Here is an 18,152-nt window from a genome sequence, read left to right as displayed (position 1 = left end):
AAGAGATTACAATGCTCTATAAATATGCATTGCAGTCTCGCAAAGACAAAATGTCTATTGGAACGCACAGTTATCCTAACTGTGTCCTAACCTCCATCCTCACCCTGGAACCAGATGGCCGATCCATAGCTTCCTCTGGAAAAGACTAACAGAGTCATTATGTTGTGCCTCTGAAGGCCAATCTAATTTGATCCATAAACACTCAACTTGGCTTAAACCTGCAACACATACTGCTACCACAGTTGACCTCACCCAATTCCATGAATAATAATGCATGGATGGAAAATAATATTTCAATGAGCTACAGGGCTATTACTTTGGTTAGAGGGAAATATATTAATTTAACCAACAGTTCCTTTTTGCTAACATCTTTTGTTGATTCATGCAGTTGATGACCTTGACACATTGTTATATCTCAGTGCTCTGAGTTAAATTAATTAAAAGTATTTGCCTCATTTTTGGGTCTCACACAGGAAACAGTCCTCATCAAACTAGACGATGACAGGAGAGCAGCGAGTCTTGTCAACACTTCCTTAGCGGTGAATTTTTGTGATGTCTTTCAGCTGCTTGGTGAATGAAGCATGCAGAGCCTGCGATGAGATCTCCAGCCTGTTGGCGATGTCTACTGCAGTACGGAGCATGTCTTCAAAGGCCAAGGACTCTTCCCTGATTCTGCTCCGGAGAGACGACCAGTCCAAGTCAGCAGGTGGAGTGACGGGATGGAAGAAACGGGGGCATATGTAAAGAGAGACATAGTGAGTGAAAGAGGGGCTGACGACATTAAATACATTATAACGAGGGGAAATACATATGGTTGCTGTTAAAGCTGCTTATGTAATGGGAAAGATTGTGTAAAGGAAAAGATAATGCAAAGCATAACAGAGACAATAAGAGGATCATTTTGAATACACATTTGAAAAAAAAGCCACACTGCGATTCAGCATTCAAGCAAACTTTAGAAGTAGAAAGTTGCAAGGATCGAGGCCTTTGACAGTTTACGACACCTGCATTAAAAATAATTAACAAGTTCGTGATGATCAGACAGACTCTCATTCATTTACAACTGAATCTTTGTGGGGCCACACACTTCTTTGGCAATCACCCCTTATTGATTAGTTGCAGAAACCCTTTGGGGACACGCTTCAGTAGCTTAAAATAGAAATGGTAGTTCTCCCTTTTGGAGCAGTTTCAACATAGTTTTACAGACGTGATTCATCATTATTGTTGAACATATCCTGTAAGTTTTGTAACGATTAAACAAACGATTTCTGATTTATAGTGTGATCTGTTATGCCACATATTTGTAGCCCCCCCTAGTGGTTGTTTTGAGTATGTTGTTAGTACTCATGTAGACATTGCCTGCAAGTTTTTTGATGATTGGCTCACTGGAGTTAGGTCTATTTATGTGCTGAGCCATGCTCTTAAAAAGTTCATAGGTCAATATCTTCAAAACGCAATGAGATATTAATAAGCCTCGACAAGCTTGGTCAAATAATGATCATCAGGCAATTTGAGACAAATTGGACCAATGCTTTTGGAGGTGAATTAAAAAAAATCAAAATGATGGAAAATCTATTCAGACAGACCTTTATGATTCTTAAGACAAAGTTGTAGAGTGAATACAGATGGATATCTGCACCAAGTTTGGGGTAAATCAGACTGACAGGACTGACAACTTTTCAAAGTTGACGTTGGATTATAGCGTCCTCCTCAGGCAAATTGGGCTCACACTTGTGGAGCAGCATTATGCAGCTTCAGTAATTGATTAACATGTAATAACTTCTACAATGTACCATCTCACAAGAATTCACAATTTTTTTTTTATTAAAATAAACAAAAACAATGCGTTTTCTGCCCCTCTGGCTTGAACCCTTAAATAGTCACCCTAGAGTTGCACCATACCTTGTATAATATCTGTAGATACGAATGCTCTTCTGTAGGGTACTTTGTACTCAGCACTTTCAAAAGAATTTGTCTGCTGTTGTTACCTCAACTTTAAAATTTTAAACTTGCTGCTCCATCAGGTGTAAAATACTGGATTCAGATTTATTCGCCTTCTGGAGCATATTGTCATAAAAGTTTATCTCATAATCTCTTCTCAGGTAATTGTTTGTTTATGAAATGTCATAAAAAAACAAAAAATACAATGTTCATAGCCCAAGGTGAATTCTTCAATTTGCTTTTTTAGGTAAATACACCAAAATACAAAGATACTCAATTTGCAATGACATAAAACGGAGAAAAGCAAAAAATCCTTGTATTTGAGAGGTGGGTACCAGTGATTGTGTGGCATTAAAAATATCGTACACTTAAAACACAACACTTAAAAAAAAAAAAAAAAAAGAAATTCTGATCATTTTGAATGGTGATCACACATACTGTATGTTACAGCAACTGTAAAAAATATAAAGCTTGATAGCAATCTAGACTATAAGCTGCAGAGACACAATGCAGGAGTCTTGTATCATGACACTAATACTGTGGCTCATTTCTTTTGATTGGCACTTGCATTATGAAAGAGAGGATAAATTGGCAGTCATCAATGCTGCCGCCTATGCTCTGATAAAAGCCAAAAGATTGCCTGTCTCTGAGAGAGATCTTCACTCACTATATCTCAGATTTCTGTGTTGCCAACATTAATTTGTTTACATCTTCAGTACTCCAGAAAACAAGAACTGATCTTTTTTTTGCTGCTCTCTTTACATTTTAACCTTGACCTTTATGAATCTCAGTGCAAACACGTTGGGCCCCATTTATCAATCGGACATGAAAACGATCCGAGTGCAGAAATCATCCTACAATAGGGTTCACGTGTGATTCATGAAACATTTTTGTCTCGCTGATTGCAGTGTACGAATGAGTGACTGTTTATGTGGCTGCAGGAAAACCAACATCTTTTATGCACCCCGCCTCAATATATTCTGGGTTTAGAGGCCCAGAGAGTTTACGGCATAGAGAGGCATAATACGGCAAAAAGCAGAAAACTTCTCTGAGCTAGAAACGAAAACGCTGATGTCCTAGGTTTGTCCTAGTTCTGTTTGACAGCCTGAAATGTGATAACAAAGCGAATTGGAAAAACTCAGTATGGAAAGAAATTACTGCTACGGTCAAAAGTGTCACAGTGAACAACTGCATTTCAGCTAAGGTTGAAATATTTAATTTATCCAACCATATATACTGACCTATAGCTGACATATACAGTATGTTAATTATGTTAGCCTATATATTATATAATGCTGATATTATTTTTGTATTTATATAAAAGCTTATTATTGACCCAGAATATGGCGCGTGCGGCTGCGTGTATCCTGCTGCTTTCATAACAGGCGCGGCACCTGTGTTTGAACTGGACACTGGTAAAAATGTAATCACCTAGGCTGCTAGTACTGAAATAAGTACTCCGTTGCAGAGTTTATTCATTTCTTTTCAATTATAAATCTGGATGGATGAAGGATGAACATGCTTTGGCTTATCAGTGTTTAAATATAAAAGTTTCAGATAAATTACAGCTGGGCAGCAGTGGTGCTCAGAGCCAGGACACTGCCAGCTGTGATAGAGAACGCACCAACGTGGTTTTCTCATATATACTATACACATTGAAGTTATTAATATGTGGCTGCAAGAACTTAGATGTCAGAATATGGTCTAATAACAATTCTCAGCCAGAGTTACTGCTGCAATGCTGACCCAAACTTGCGTACACGAGCTGTGATCGTGGACTCTGCTCATGTCCACGTTAATAAATGCCAAGCTTTGCGTGGAAATAACCATACACCCAGGTTTCTGCCGTACTTTCGTTACGCGAACGAGGGCCATTCTTCTTGAAAAACATTATTATACTCACTTCTGCATCCCAGCGTGCAGCACTTCCCCTTCCAGCTGTTTTTCCATATCGTCTTCAGCCTTCTCGACCACCTCGTGGCAACTTTTGTGGTCTTCTTGGATGCCAATGATATTTTCCTTAATCACATCTTCATAGCTCAGATCTCCCAGCTCTGCCCCCACAAACTGCACCAAGTTCTCCACCACTGCCTTGTTTCCATGCTGAATGGCCTGCAGATAGGCCAGCTCCTCTTTCTCGGCCTTAAGCCTTCGAGCCCAAGCAGTGTTAGTGTTGAAGTGGACTGAGCACTTGTCAGGTTGAGGCTCGTACTGCAGCACAGGTGAAGGTGACGGTGACGGTGAGGAAGCTGCTGATGTGACCCAGGCTTGATTGTTTCTTATCCTCACAGGCTCATCACCAACTGTCTGAGATGTGTCATTGGTGGCCATTATCGAAGAGTAAATGTCAAAGCCTGAACCCCAGTCTCCACTTTGACAGAGTGATGGAGTTGCCATGGATACCCAGGCCAAGATAAAGGGCATCCAGCAATGCCACATGGTAACCTGAGAAGAAGAGGAGGTGAGTGAATAACTAATGTGAAATTGATCAATAGATGAAGAGGCACCTTTAAGGGTAAATTTGTTTTTTCTATCTAGTGCATGTTTTTGTGTCTTCGGTGACTAATGAAGACAACCATTTTTTAAAATTGGTCTAATGAGAGAGGTTCAGCCAGTGGCAAAGAAACAGGCTGCAATGTAACCGCTCGAGGTATGTTTTCATCATCAACTAATGTCTACTATAAGTGCTAGTTTTTGCCACTGACGGGCTTAAATTGTTAATATAAGAAACTGACAACATTTTGGGAAGGATCCCTATGGAGATGAACGTTTTGAGTAAAGATTTAACCAGAAACGGCCTCAAAAGCACTATGCCAATTCCACTACACATCTTTTAAATAAACCATAATCTAAGGCTGTACCCGACTGAGAAATTTGACAGTCAAATCATATTTTGCAGTTCAGTACAAAATTTGTTTAGTTGTTTTTTTTCCATATTAAGTTTTGATGTTTGAACAGGCTTACTGGGGGTTCAATGCGACAGCAGCATTCACGCAATATAGTAAACAAGCTAACGGCACTAATGATGGATTGCAAATGTGCCACAACATTTTTTGCAAACACTAGATATTAAACAAAAGCCAGAGACGGCAGCTATTAACTTGCTGTGAGCTGTAATGTCATCGCCTCTAAACAGAAGAGCAGCGTCTCTCCCCTCCTTGCCAAATACCTCCTCCGTGCTGCTACAGGTGCAGCTGCTTGAACCAAAGAGAAGCCTGAAAGTCAAAAGCGCTCACTCTGCAGCAAAATCTGGAGACCCAAAATGTCTCCAGAAGTACACTGCACAGCATATTGACTAGCAAAAAAACACATTCATTTATTTGAGGCAGCCGCCATGCTTCACACACATCTGCGGCCATGTATTGATTTTCTATTTTTGGAGGTGGACAGTTCATTAGGAGCGCAATTGGACTGTATATATATATATATATATATATATATATATATATATATATATACACCGTTTTGTCATTGATTGCACCACACTCTCCAAGCACAGAGTGCATGATGGGCACAAATAGAGCAGCAGGATGCTAGGCACAGTGAAAGTGAAATTTAACCGTTCATTGCCCTGGGTCTAAAAGTTCTGCAGCTGCTGCTCGTCTCATCCATTGATCTAATCAGCTCTGACTGGATCGATAGATCAATTATCCACCCAGCGACTCAAACTCCTTCAACTGCTTTTAACTGCTGCTCAGGGAAAGAAGAACTCATGACAAGTTCAGTGTTCATGGACCTGCTAAAATGTCCAAATTTAGAGAGGGGACACAGAATGATAAAAGGAACACACACACACACACACGATTTTTAAAAATGAGATGTTTTCTGACCCTGAGATCTTTTCCATAAGTTGACACTTAGGATGAAAAAACAGCATTTTAGTGCACACAAATTGACGGTGCAAAAGTGTCCTGAGAGGTTCTGTCTGATCCACTTCCATCTTTATCATTCTTGCTCAATACTAGACCAATAACCCGAAACAGATTTTCTCATTAGTCACTTTAGATGCAAAAACATGGAACAATAACATTGGGGTTGAAAAATACAAAATTTACCCTTTAAAGGTCCAAGATTTTGAGAAGTGTGCTTATGCGCTTTTTGTTAAGAGTGCAAAAATTAACACCACTCTCATGTCTCTACTACTAAATATAAGGGTATAGCCAGCAGCAGGTTAGCAAGCATGAAGACTGGAAACAGGGAGACGTAGCTAGCTTGGCTCTGTCTTAAAGTACATATGAACCAAATCTGACTACCACCACTTTTTTTATAGCTCAATAACTGTTACTGCTCCAAAACAAGAAATAGTCCAACACAAAGCTTGTTAACCTTTGTGCTTTAGATGTGTTTGTTGCAGATTTTGTTGTCTCTGTTGCCATTAAGGCTAGCTATAGTCATCCAACTGCTAAAGGTGCATAAAACTGGTTTCAGGTTACACTTTTAACATGATTTCTATTAAGACAGTATGGTATTCTGTAACCTTTTTTTAATTCATGTAATGAGTGACATAGTGCACTCTATGTCTACAGTGGTAATTAGTAAATAAGTCACGACGCCAAGATAAATAAATGTAGATTCATGTCTAAAGACATCTTTAAAAAAGTCAATATCGCTGCAGAAGTTTGAACGATGAGGGAATATTAAGTGTGGCCCCTCATTTGTCCACTGTCACCTTTTGCAAATCAAAGCTTCTTCTCTCTGCTCTCGGTAATAATCAGGGATAATTTTTACACAATGGAGCTGAGGATCCAAACAACCACAGACTCTTTATTGGGTATATTAGCACAGAAAAGTCTACATTAAAGGTTTGACATTGTACTTTCTGCGCTTCTATGTTTTAAACAGCTTTTCAATCAATCTCTGTGGATAGTTATTATGCCCAAAGGATGATGCTCTGGTGGCCTCAAAGTCCAAACCTCATAAAGGGGACTTAAATTTGTCTCATGACCTTTAGACGTTTATTGTATGCATTTCCCAGTAGGTATTCCTTCTGTCACTCTGCACCTCTCAGTAATATAGAAATAGCCTCTATTTAATCTTTAATATTGTATTGGCACTCTGAATGTCACACTGCATACCAATTTATGGTTTAACAGCCAACACTGCCTTTTTCATGAATGTTCGTAATATGTCACTGACTCCCTTCTATATAATGTTATAAAATGCAATACAGAGATGAATACTTAGTCGAAGACGCAGGCTGCTGTACCAACTGGAGTTTGCTCAAGGCATATTAGGCGGACTGGGGAGTCGTGCTTTTATCAAGACCCACATTACCAGATCTGGAACACACTGTAATAATTTTGACACCTATTTTAGAAATCTACTTACTTTATGTTGACATTTACTGTAAATCACGCTGAATTTATAGCATTAATATATTTTCTTTGTAAACCACCTACCTGAATTTTTTTTATTTCAATTCTCTTCTTTTTAAAAAAATCTGATAGGTGGATTCATATTTTAGATCAAGATTGATCAAACCTTCATCCTGTCAATTATGTCTTGTCCAATGAAGAAATATCCTCTGTGGCTTAAATGTTGTCAAAGGTTTGGTGCCTGAATTTCACTGATCCAATTTGAACATATTGATGTAGATTTCATTAGTGTACAATTATGTAAAATCAAAAATTGTGGTTTCATTACCATAGAATGGGACATTTATACATATGGAGCAGGTCCTCTTCAACAGAGTCCGCCATGTTGTTCTACAGCAGCATAGACCAGAGCAGACAGTCGAAAAGCTGACTTTGCATTTTCGTGTCAGCCACCGTAGTTCTACATGCTTGGCACACAGCAGAAGCCTCAGTTTGCTGCAATCTGCAACCTCCACACTAAATGCTACTAAATTCTACACGCTGGATCATTAGACCTGATATTGGTTTAGGGGTAAACTATGCAGGAATTGTCGACTACTTTTTGTAAACAACAACCTCAGCAATATGAAAGTGAAAGCTAACCCCATATTTTCCTTTTGGAATGAGCTTTGTCTGCTTGGCATTTGCAATATTTGCTTTTTTTCAGTGTTGTGTAATTTTGGAAGCTTCCTCTTGATTTTGTGCTGCTGTCTGGCACCTGGTTGCCACCTTTTTATAAAGTCCCAACCTAATTTATGAATTTCTTGCTTATGTTTGGGACACTTCTTGATAAGGTGCTTGTCACTCTTCATTTTTTTTGAAAGAAATCGAGTCAACTGGCTTTTAAAGGGTTACAAATTACAAAGTTTTCAGTACTGTTGCAATTTCACAATTAAATTCTTTAAATTAAATATCAGTTTCTTATAAGATTTTAGTTTTTACCGCAATTACTTGCTTCCATAGAAATTCAGATAGAAACATCTCTAACTGTGGTTTTCAAAAGAAAATTTATAATTTTCCTGGAAGAATTGCATAGAAATGTCTGCTGTTTTCTAACAGCATGGTTCTAAAATGTTGCATTGAGTTGTTCCACTTTGGTTGTGAGCCCATTGCAGCAGTGTTCATGTTGTTTTTGGTAACTTGCTGCTGTCTGGGGATCTTTCGTAACATCATTTCACAACACCTTGTAAATCCTTACAACTCATGAGAGTACAGTAAGGGAGCTGCTTTTTCAAATTTTCTAACATCAGATGTGGCTTTGTCAGAAATGGGGTTTGTTTTGCCTCAGATTGTTGCCCCTTCTCTCTGCATTTATTACAGTCCAACAGTGACAGTGTCATTTTATCATTTTGCAGACTGTCATTTATATTTCTCTCCTGTGCATCTGGAAATGTATTTGAAGACCCAAACCAGGCCTGTGAGGCAGAGGCATTGCACTTTCTGCTGTCGGAGCACATTTGGTTTCAGCTGCAGTTTACTTTTACAGTAGCCTTGAAACTACTTTTGACTTCTCATTGCTGGAGTGAAAATCTGAGTTGGGCGACTCGCACCTATTGTCATGTTTTGTCGAGAAACGCAGGATGAATGCTCAGTCATGCTTGCTAGAACGGACACCGTAAAATTGTCTATTTATTTTAAGATGAGTGGTGGTGTGGCCCAAACCCATAAAACAACCAACTGTTGGCTGCTCTCTCCCGCCCTCCCTCTGTTTCTGATTAATGGTGACCTCACATATGTTGCAGCAGCTGTATGAGGAGTAGTAAACAGAAACCCTCAAACTGCTCCAGACCGCAAGCAGAGACACAATTCAGGAGCTTTGTGTCATGATGTGAGTAATAGAGGCTGACAAGAGCAACTGGATTTAATGAGTTATTCCAGAGATGACACATATTATGATGAATGAAATAGTTTTGTTATTTGGACAAGTATTTATATACATCTAATAGATATCTTTTGCTTTACTGTGACTCATCGATCTTTGTCCTACTGCTCATGTAGTGTGCAAATCTTAAAGGGATACTTCACCGATTTTCAACCAGATTTATATCAAAAGTATGGGTGGTTAGTATGTGTCGATGAACTGCTGTAAACTCCCCTTAATGCTAAGATATCCCCCCATGTTCTAAGAAACACATTTTACTGCCTTGTTTAGCTGTAATAGCAGGAGCTTTGAGAACTGGAAGTGGGCACTACGCTGCTTCCTGCACAGTGAAAACAAAGGTTAAAAAACTGAGATCAAGCGGTAAATCTAAGCAGAGTTGATCAAAAACAAACCAAGATTCTGCATCGGACTCTGCAGCACATTTTTCTCGCCTTAAATGTTTTCAGAAACATGTTTTAGCTTGCCGTTCAAGTGCAATATGAGATCATTTCTTGCTGGCTGGTTGCAATTGTTTCACATGTTCAAGTTTGAGTTACCCACCACCAGAAGCATTTATTGGTCTAGTGTGGCCCAGTGCATTCTGGTAGTTGAAGAGCAAAAATGTCCTTTTTCTCTGTTCTCTTTGGTTCATGTAACACCAATTTCACAAGTTTTTGTGTCTTTGTTCTGCAGAGATATCCCAGTTTTATTAAAAGTCCATATCTCCAGTAGTGAAATACTTTTCAGAAGATTCAACATAATTATGAGGATAATTATATTATTATTATATTATTTGTAATATTTGTAATGACTAAAACACACCCACAAATCTTTTTGTCTTTTTGTGTTGAACTAACTTTGGATGAGTTAACAAGATTAAGAACTCCTGCTAGTTAACAAGATTAAGAACTTTTAGGTGAGTTTACTGAGAAAGTTGCTGTGGGGTGAGAGCAGAAAACACTTAAATACTGGATGACGTCTCCATCTTCTAATTGGAGCACTGCAGAACTGCATGTCCAAAACTTTTTATTGCTCTGAACTTTTACTGCACTTGTTTGGATGTATATAAATCTAAACCTTATGGCATAGAGTGACAACACTTTCAGCCTAATGACAGAAGGCAGCCAAGTGGAAATATCGCTCATCTTCAAATATAACTTTACTGTCTCTGTGTCAATTAGCATCCCAGCAGTAAAAGGCACAAGTCAAAGGACAGTTAGTGACATGAATTCAGTCTCTAAATGGCCTGCTAACTAGAAGCACACATGCTCCTCTCTGCATCACATATTGGCAGGAGCAGTCGCCTTTGTCTTGGAAAATGTCTGCACAATTTCCACGCTGGCGTCTTATGGTTTAGTTGAAACAGTGTTTGTGTTAGACATTGTGGCTTGTAGTGACCTTTTTTGGCTTCGCTGTGAAGGATCTGTCATCGTGAAGTGGCTTTTATAGGCTGACTTTTCTTTTGGCTTAAAATAGCAGGCACTCAGCTGTAAGGGAAAGTTCCCCGCCTAAAACTGAGAACACCACTAGGATATTTCAGTTCTAGTTTGTCATCTTTAAAGAAAAGCAACTTGTTTAGTAGCTCTGGTTCTACAATAGTGCCGTGATAACTGATTGTTTATTTACCATTTTTACTCGCTGCTGAGGCCTGTATGAACACTGATGTTACAGTAATGTAGGCTGCATAGTGACATTAAAATATGCAATAGTTGAAGAAATCTTTAGCAATTTCCCACCTTTATTGAATAAATAAGTAAGGACTATAACAACTATACTTTGCAATTTCAGCCCAGTCGCCTGAAGAGTTGGTGTTTCCACTGGTGTTTGTGGCTCCAAAGCTCTGTTTTTTGTTTTTTTTTGTTGTTTTTTTACAGAAACTTTTTTTTTAATTTTGGTATTTCCCAGCAGCATTTGACCCACCAGACATGGGTGTTTTAAGCCAAAATGTGATCTTTTCCTCATCCTAACCAAGAGATTTTTGTGCCTAAACTTAACCACACCTTCACAGCAGTGATGATCAGAAAATGAACATATGCACTACAAAGTAATGTACAAATGTTAATCCATGGGTTGCAAAACCAACAATACGAACATTTCTTCTAGCGATTGGGTTTTTCAGTGTAAGTAGTTTTAACTTTTAAGTTATAACTGACATATTTGCGCTGCACAGAGGATTGGGGGTCAGAATAGTCAAAAAATGCTGGCTTGGAAACTGCAAAATGTGATGGGATCCATTAGAGCATTGTAGTATTTTTGGCACACTACATTTGACAAATTATGTATAAAGACAAGCTAAATATTTTCTGGCGTACTTAATATCAGTTTTAGAAAGCACCTACAGTTTCCTAAACCCCAAGATGAGGTCTTCAGATCACAAGTTTGTATGACAAACGGTGTGTAACTAAAAGATATTCGACCAGAGAAGAAAGAAATGTACACAATTTGAACACAAGGGGTTGTTTGGCAGATGGAAAAAAAACAATTATCAAAATACTTGCCAGGCAGTTTGAATAGGATGGATTAATGAACACCAGGATTGCTTTTTGTGACGCACATTTACCGGTGAAATCTCTGTTTTCCTTTTAGTAATAAAACTGTGCCGTGAATTTAATTCTCATCCCTGACAACATCCCTAGCTGCAGGTCAGAGCTAATCTGAGTGTTTGTGGTGTAGCTGCAGCTCAGCCCTGCAGCCCCTCTTGTCAAAGCAATAACAGGTGTGTTTCACAGGTGTCACAACACTCAACCACTCCAACGTTGTTATGACAACAAGGTTTTTGGCAATACGCCCGTACAGCATAAAGAGGCCTCAAAGGTTCAGTGTTGATGTACAGTTCAATGATAGGCGGTCGCGTAAGCTGGAGACATATTTAGCAGCATAAAAATCAGTAAAGGTATGTTTGTGCATGCACAAACACACACACACACACACACACACACACACACACACACACACACACCTCTACATATACATACATATATATCAACACTGTACATAAACATAATCTGACACTGAAAAATGTCCCCATTTCTCTACCTAACTTTCTCTTAAACTCAAAAGCAACCATCCACATAAATAACAGTATTCTACAACCAAACAATAATTAAATCATTGTATAATACATATAAATGCCATAAAACTTTAATAGTGGGCTTTTTGTAACGTTTTCTCCTTTTATGAGTGGAGTACCAGGTGAGAAAGCCCCAGCATCCTATTACTCCCTATAACTAAAGTTTTATAAATCCACAAAAAAACAAACTTACCAAACTCCAGGAGTTTTTCACAGCTAAATTCTGCCACCTCCACTTTCTCAGTCAGGCACAACGATTCTGGAGGGCTCAGCACTACCATTCACACAGGCACAGAGAACAAATACTCACTTGGTTTCCTTCTTCATGTCAGGGAAAAAAATGCAGACACACGCACACACAATTAGGGTTTGGCTTGAGAGTGTGGTCGTCTGTGTGCCCCTGTCTGCTGTTGGGAGGGGAAGGTAGGGGAGGGGGATGTTTGTAGAATAGGCTGAAACTCAATGATTTCTTTCTTTGCAGTGGAAAGAGGGGCTGGCAAGAGGGTGGGCTCGGGGGGGGGACAGAGGAAGCATGAGGGGGAAATGACCATGCTGCATATACATTTACTATTTATTCTAGGAAAGGTCCCATTTAAAATATGACTAAAGTATGCACTTAGATAATTTAAAATGTGAAAAAGAAAACAACACCAAGCACTTTTCCCAGCAGATTGTATTAGTTCCAAACCGAGACAGTGTAAAGTAGTGATGGATTTCTAATGCACTGTGAAGTTGAGTTGGCAGGGCTGATCAAGCTCCAACAATGTGGTTTAATTGAATTTGCTTTAAAGGAATACTTCCCCCACGAAATGACTACTTGTGAATCAAATTGTAGTGCTGTGTTACTTTGAATTACTGAGGAAGGCTTTGTTTTTCTTGCATGTCTCCATGGAAAATGATGAACATATTAAATTACTGACTGATTGAGGACAACATTTAACAACAGCAATTTATATCAAAACAGCTGTTTACAGACTCTAACAGAACTCTTGCAGTATAGTCCAAATCTAATTCATCCTGTTACATTTGGTACTTCTTAAACACGATTTTTTTCTAAAACCATACCATTTAAAACTGAACTCAAAGTGAAAATTATCTGTGCTCTCTTCAAAGCCAGACTCCAATACTAAGGTTTTTTTAGTTAACAATCTCTTACAATAGTTCAGCTGCCATAGTGAGCTTTCATTTTTTATTAAAAAGAATTAAAAACAGACAAATATTATTAATGGACTTAAAAAAAAAAGAGTTTTTACAAAAATCAGCAACAGCCTTTCATCTGGTATAAGTGTTGTTGATCCTGCGTTTCTGAAATTGATTAATATTGTCTCTACTCAGCATCCCCAAGAGTTTACTACCACTACTCATTGTTTCCTCCCATCATCCACGGAGAAGGAGTTACAGTTCAAAGGCAGCAGATAAAAAGTGACCATGATTTTGCAAGTAATGAAAGGTAACACATGCACACTTACTCCATGCCACAAATTGAAAATGACAAATTCATTGAGGGAGCCAAGGTGGCTGGTGTCAGATTTCAGCCGAGGGGGTAGAGTGATGCATTTTTGTTTAGTTTTTGGGCCAATGAGAGGAGATGACAGAGTTAGTCTAAAAGGACTAAAACTGTTCCAATATGACAACATTTGGATTTTAAGCCAACAATATAGGTGTCCTTAGCAGATGCAAGTGTTGTGAGATTCGCTTTGTTTGTCTTTATATCTGATGCTCACTTTGAAAGCATCACAGTAGCGAAGGACCAGCTCATTCATACAGTTGAAAGGAGAAATTATTCAAACAAAACCTACTTTTTTCACTACAAAAATGTAAGCATGGTGTCAGCTGGCTGGGGGAAGATCGCCGGGAAGCTAAAAGTTTCTGCTAAAGTAAATTACCATTGCAAAAATTAAGCTAGACTAACGTTACTTTCTTTTTATATGTATGTAATTTTCAGTAAATATCACATTAAAAAACTTTTTTTCTGCCTTAAAAAGAAACATTACAAATAAAGGAATATAGTAAGTTGGCTGCTCACCCATCTATTAAGTGTTTACATAGACACACTGTGTCATTATGTTCATATTGTGATCGTGATTATTGGTTGATTTATTGTTTAGCTCTACCTAAAGGCTGACAAACTTAACCATCCAAACCGCCCAGGGTGATAAAACATCCACAGGCAAGTGACACAAAAAATGTAATGAAATTGAATTAAAAAAATCATACCTGACGAATATCCAAATAGGATCAAAATGTTGACATTATTCAGCTATTGTGGCAACTGTGTAAGCATTACTGGTAATGTCAGTCTTTTCATTGTACTTTATCCCATGATTACACAAGAGCCATAAAAATGCTTACAATTTAGAATAACAAAAAAGATGGAACAGATTCTCAACTAATGACCAAGCCTTGTTTGTTTTGTTGACAATGCTTTGTCCACAGAGAGCATTTTAACACCAGGTATAAATGGGATCTTTTTCATTTTCTCTCCCCCTCTCTGCACAGATGTTCTTGTCTTTTCAGTGCAGAATAATAACCAAAAATGCTAGAAAAGATAATGCACATGTTTCCAGAGTAGTGCCACAGGGGGGTGGGTTCACTGACAAGAAAAAAAAGAGGGAAGAAATTCATCTCTTAATCTTGAAGGTACAAATCCATGACAGCTGCTGACGGCAAGCAGTAATCCAGATCAGCAATGATTTGAATGATTCATGATACCTACTGCAGAACAATGTTTCCCCAGAGGCTGAATTTTAGAAGAGCATGGAGGAGATCTATGATTTTTATCGACCTCTAATCGGCAACCAAGACATAACATTGACAAGTTTCTGGCACATTTAACTTATCTTAGAAGAGGATTAAACAAATTTTAAGTCATGGATATTCAGATATCTGATATAGGAATGTCTCAGCACAGTCTTGGACTAGTGTGAGACATATTTACTTTTTGGGTGGCACTTTTAGCATGTAGGGTCTCTGTCCACTTCTAGTTGGTAACAGACAGAGACCTGGTCTCAGCCTGTTTTTTTTTTTTTTGTTTGTTTTTTTTGTGTTTTTTTTTCTTTGGTTCACACCAGCTTTTCACATCAGACTAAATGAACTGCTCTTATCAGGCAAACACACCAGAATTTGGTTGACACAAAACACACAGGTGTGAAAGCCTCTTTAGTCATCTAAATCAATGTGACAATTTGCAGACTATTGCAGCCTTGTTTAAGTTAAATTTATTAAACCACAGCTGGTGTTTTTTATAAGCCCTCCTATAATATGAATGGAACCAACCATTTAATTGAAAAGCAAATTTACAGTATCCACATCATCATTTCCTGCTTTTATTGTATTATTTGGGTATTTCTTCCTCCATCATTTAAAAGTTTCTCAAAAAAGACTTGACAACAACATTTTCAAGCCACACATGCTCCCCTCATGTTGCAGCAGACCAGATGGTCTTGTCAAACATCACAGTGTTAAAGCTCTCGGCCATGTTTAGACATGCATGTAGCATGTCAAAGATGCTTCATTTTACTTAGGAAGAAAGGCACCATATGGGAGCTGTTTTTCATTCTCAATGTAAATCATGTCACATAACACGGCAAAATCCTTGACCTCTGCAAAACGTTGCATGAAATGCAGCAGTGTCCATTAGGTGGGAAGGAAAAGGTGTTTTGGAGAAAGCTGTTTAAATTCTGCAACAGGCAGATAATTCAGTAATATAATAATTCAGTCATTCATACCTGTGTGTGGATTTTCGGTAGGGGAAATGGATTTTATATACTTTTAAAACCTTTGCTAGGCAGATATGTACCATAACTGTGATTTGTTGTTTGGAGACGTGGAGAATTTATGTGACACGTTCTGATGATTAAAGCCTAATAATTACACCTTTTAAAAATCTTAAGTATGCAAGACCTTAGAAATTAATTCGATCTAATTTTCAAAATATGTATTTTGATATTAAGGGAGTTTGTGACTTGTCTTGCTCAGTATATTGCAGCTGAATTTATACATATTTGTAAAAACATCATCTACTACACCATTTTCAATTTCAATTGGAAGCAAAATGTGAATTCACATGGCATTGCACTGGAGTGTTTACAAAACACATAGTAGATTAGACTGTGACCGTGAATATATTGACCAAGAAACTGTTTCAGCGTTTTCTAATTGACCAGCACCTTGTGTGCCCTGAAGGCTGTTATTGACCACGGCCAAGGACTCAGTGCTCTCTGCAGCCACTTATCCACAGCAGCATGCCAGCAATGAGTGAGCCACAGTGTGCGGCTGCTGATAAACTCTGCTAATCCACTCTGGGAGCCCAACACAGTTCAGTCTGCTCTTAGTGCTCAGAACCAGTGTGCTCTTCCACTTTATCCATGTTTCCTGTTGCAACTCAGATTTGGGAGCTCTGGGAAATACAAGAATTTGTGATTATGTTTACTTTTTAAATCTATAACATGCCAAATAGCGACATTTGTTCACTGGAAATGTTGTGTGAAACTTAGGGCTGTTGCCAATGGATAATCTATAACAGTGACATATTATCTTTCCTAGGGCCCTGACACACCAGACTGACCTCAAACACCAAGCACCAACAAAGTACATAATGAAGTTGCACCCGACCGCACCACAAAGCAGCCGATGGCCAGCCGACATACATGTTCATTCTGACATGTCTTGTACACTCAGCACAAGAGGAAATATAATAGAAATAGGATGAGAGTGGAAGGGACATTCCCCTTTAAATTAACGTAGCGGGATGTTAAGTGCGGTGGTCTTTTATATGTGTACTGTTGCCATTGCAATTGTTGTTGTGGGCTAACTTCTGAATAAACAAACCGACTTGTGGCAAGTTGCAAAATCACTGAGGTAAGGTTATGCAGTTACAACTGAACGAGCAGAAGAGTAGTATGAAGCATGGAGAGGCGTCTTTTGTGCATTATCTCTGTTGCCTTCCTGCTAGAGCGGAATTGAGTAGCTGGATACAAGTCATAGTGTTTTACCAGAGAGTGAGAGTGTTCTCACTGCACAAAAAAACTAAAACACTCACTAACATCTGGCTTTTTTATGCAATGGGAATGTGTACAATCGGCATTCACACATGGGTCAATTGACTCTTCAGTAGTCACGGGTATTCATCATCTCCGTCCCTGATTGGCATCGATGGGAACACACCATTGGGTGAACGGGGTAATTTCAGCTCCTTAACCAGCAAGATGCAAAGACGCACCGCCACTAATTACCATCCATCTCCACCTAAGCAGCACTCAAACATCGCTCCAAAAGAGAGACAGAATGATTAATAGATATATAAAGAGAAGTAACCACCATAAAGTTTTCACAGACCTCCATCCATGCTGCTTTTGACTGTTACCTGTCCTCCTGCTTGTCTGTGATCTTGCATGGACACACACACACACATTACCCCCCACTGACACACACAGGCAGGCAGACCTGTCTACTGTAGCACCCTCTACACAGGTCTCCTCCTGGCAATGGGATTGCAGTCTATAGCCTTTTTTTAGCAGGTTAACCTGTGTTTGAAAAACATGTGTGCACGTGCTAATTTTGGTGGGAAAGGGGTAATAGATTACTTTTGTGTAGTTTTCAGCAGGGAGTTGTGTTTGAGACTTTACTATCTTCATATGTAGCTCTTAAATAAAAAAGTAAAGGAAACATGCTTTCACCTATTTTCCCTATTAAAGAGAAAAACACAGCCATATGCTGTCTGAATTTTAAGTTTCACTCTTTTACTAAACTAACAGTAGCTTAATTGCCTTGTTAAGTCACCACAAAAAACAAGCTTCATTTAAACTTAACTGAAACAAAATAACACTCAGTAAAACACACTTATTCTTGTGAATCATCTAGTTAGTTAGTCCACTGTTCTAACAATTAGGAGCTCAGTTTTGGTTAAAATAAACCCTTAATTTCC

At 38.6% G+C, this 18,152-nt stretch overlaps 1 protein-coding gene and 1 long non-coding RNA gene across 2 annotated transcripts; one reads left to right on the top strand and one right to left on the bottom strand.

Moving 5' to 3' along the window:
• Window positions 1–533: 533 nt before the first annotated feature.
• On the bottom strand, window positions 534–12,499 carry si:ch211-142k18.1. The gene is made up of 3 exons (XM_042502956.1): window positions 12,420–12,499; window positions 3,845–4,386; window positions 534–672 (listed from the first exon to the last, which is right to left on the bottom strand). Exons 2-3 carry the CDS (start codon window positions 4,378–4,380, stop codon window positions 534–536), a joined length of 675 nt encoding a protein of 224 aa, XP_042358890.1. The 5' UTR covers window positions 4,381–4,386; window positions 12,420–12,499.
• On the top strand, window positions 649–17,052 carry LOC121955134. The gene is made up of 3 exons (XR_006106604.1): window positions 649–706; window positions 4,233–4,402; window positions 16,772–17,052. It is a non-coding gene; the product is annotated as an uncharacterized LOC121955134 (long non-coding RNA).
• Window positions 17,053–18,152: the final 1,100 nt, after the last annotated feature.

This window comes from Plectropomus leopardus, chromosome 16 (genome assembly GCF_008729295.1).
Source record: "Plectropomus leopardus isolate mb chromosome 16, YSFRI_Pleo_2.0, whole genome shotgun sequence".
NCBI lineage: Eukaryota > Metazoa > Chordata > Actinopteri > Perciformes > Serranidae > Plectropomus > Plectropomus leopardus.
Note: the sequence above shows the minus strand (reverse complement) of the source record. Positions and strands in the feature narration are given on the sequence as shown.

Bases quoted from the DNA above. Each gene is read 5' to 3' on its own strand.
- si:ch211-142k18.1 (XM_042502956.1), bottom strand. From the start codon at position 4,380: ATGTGGCATTGCTGGATGCCCTTTATCTTGGCCTGGGTATCCATGGCA. The intron at 673-3,844 runs GTGAGTATAATA...TCTCCGGAGCAG, and splicing joins CTGCACGCTGGGATGCAGAA to AATCAGGGAAGAGTCCTTGG.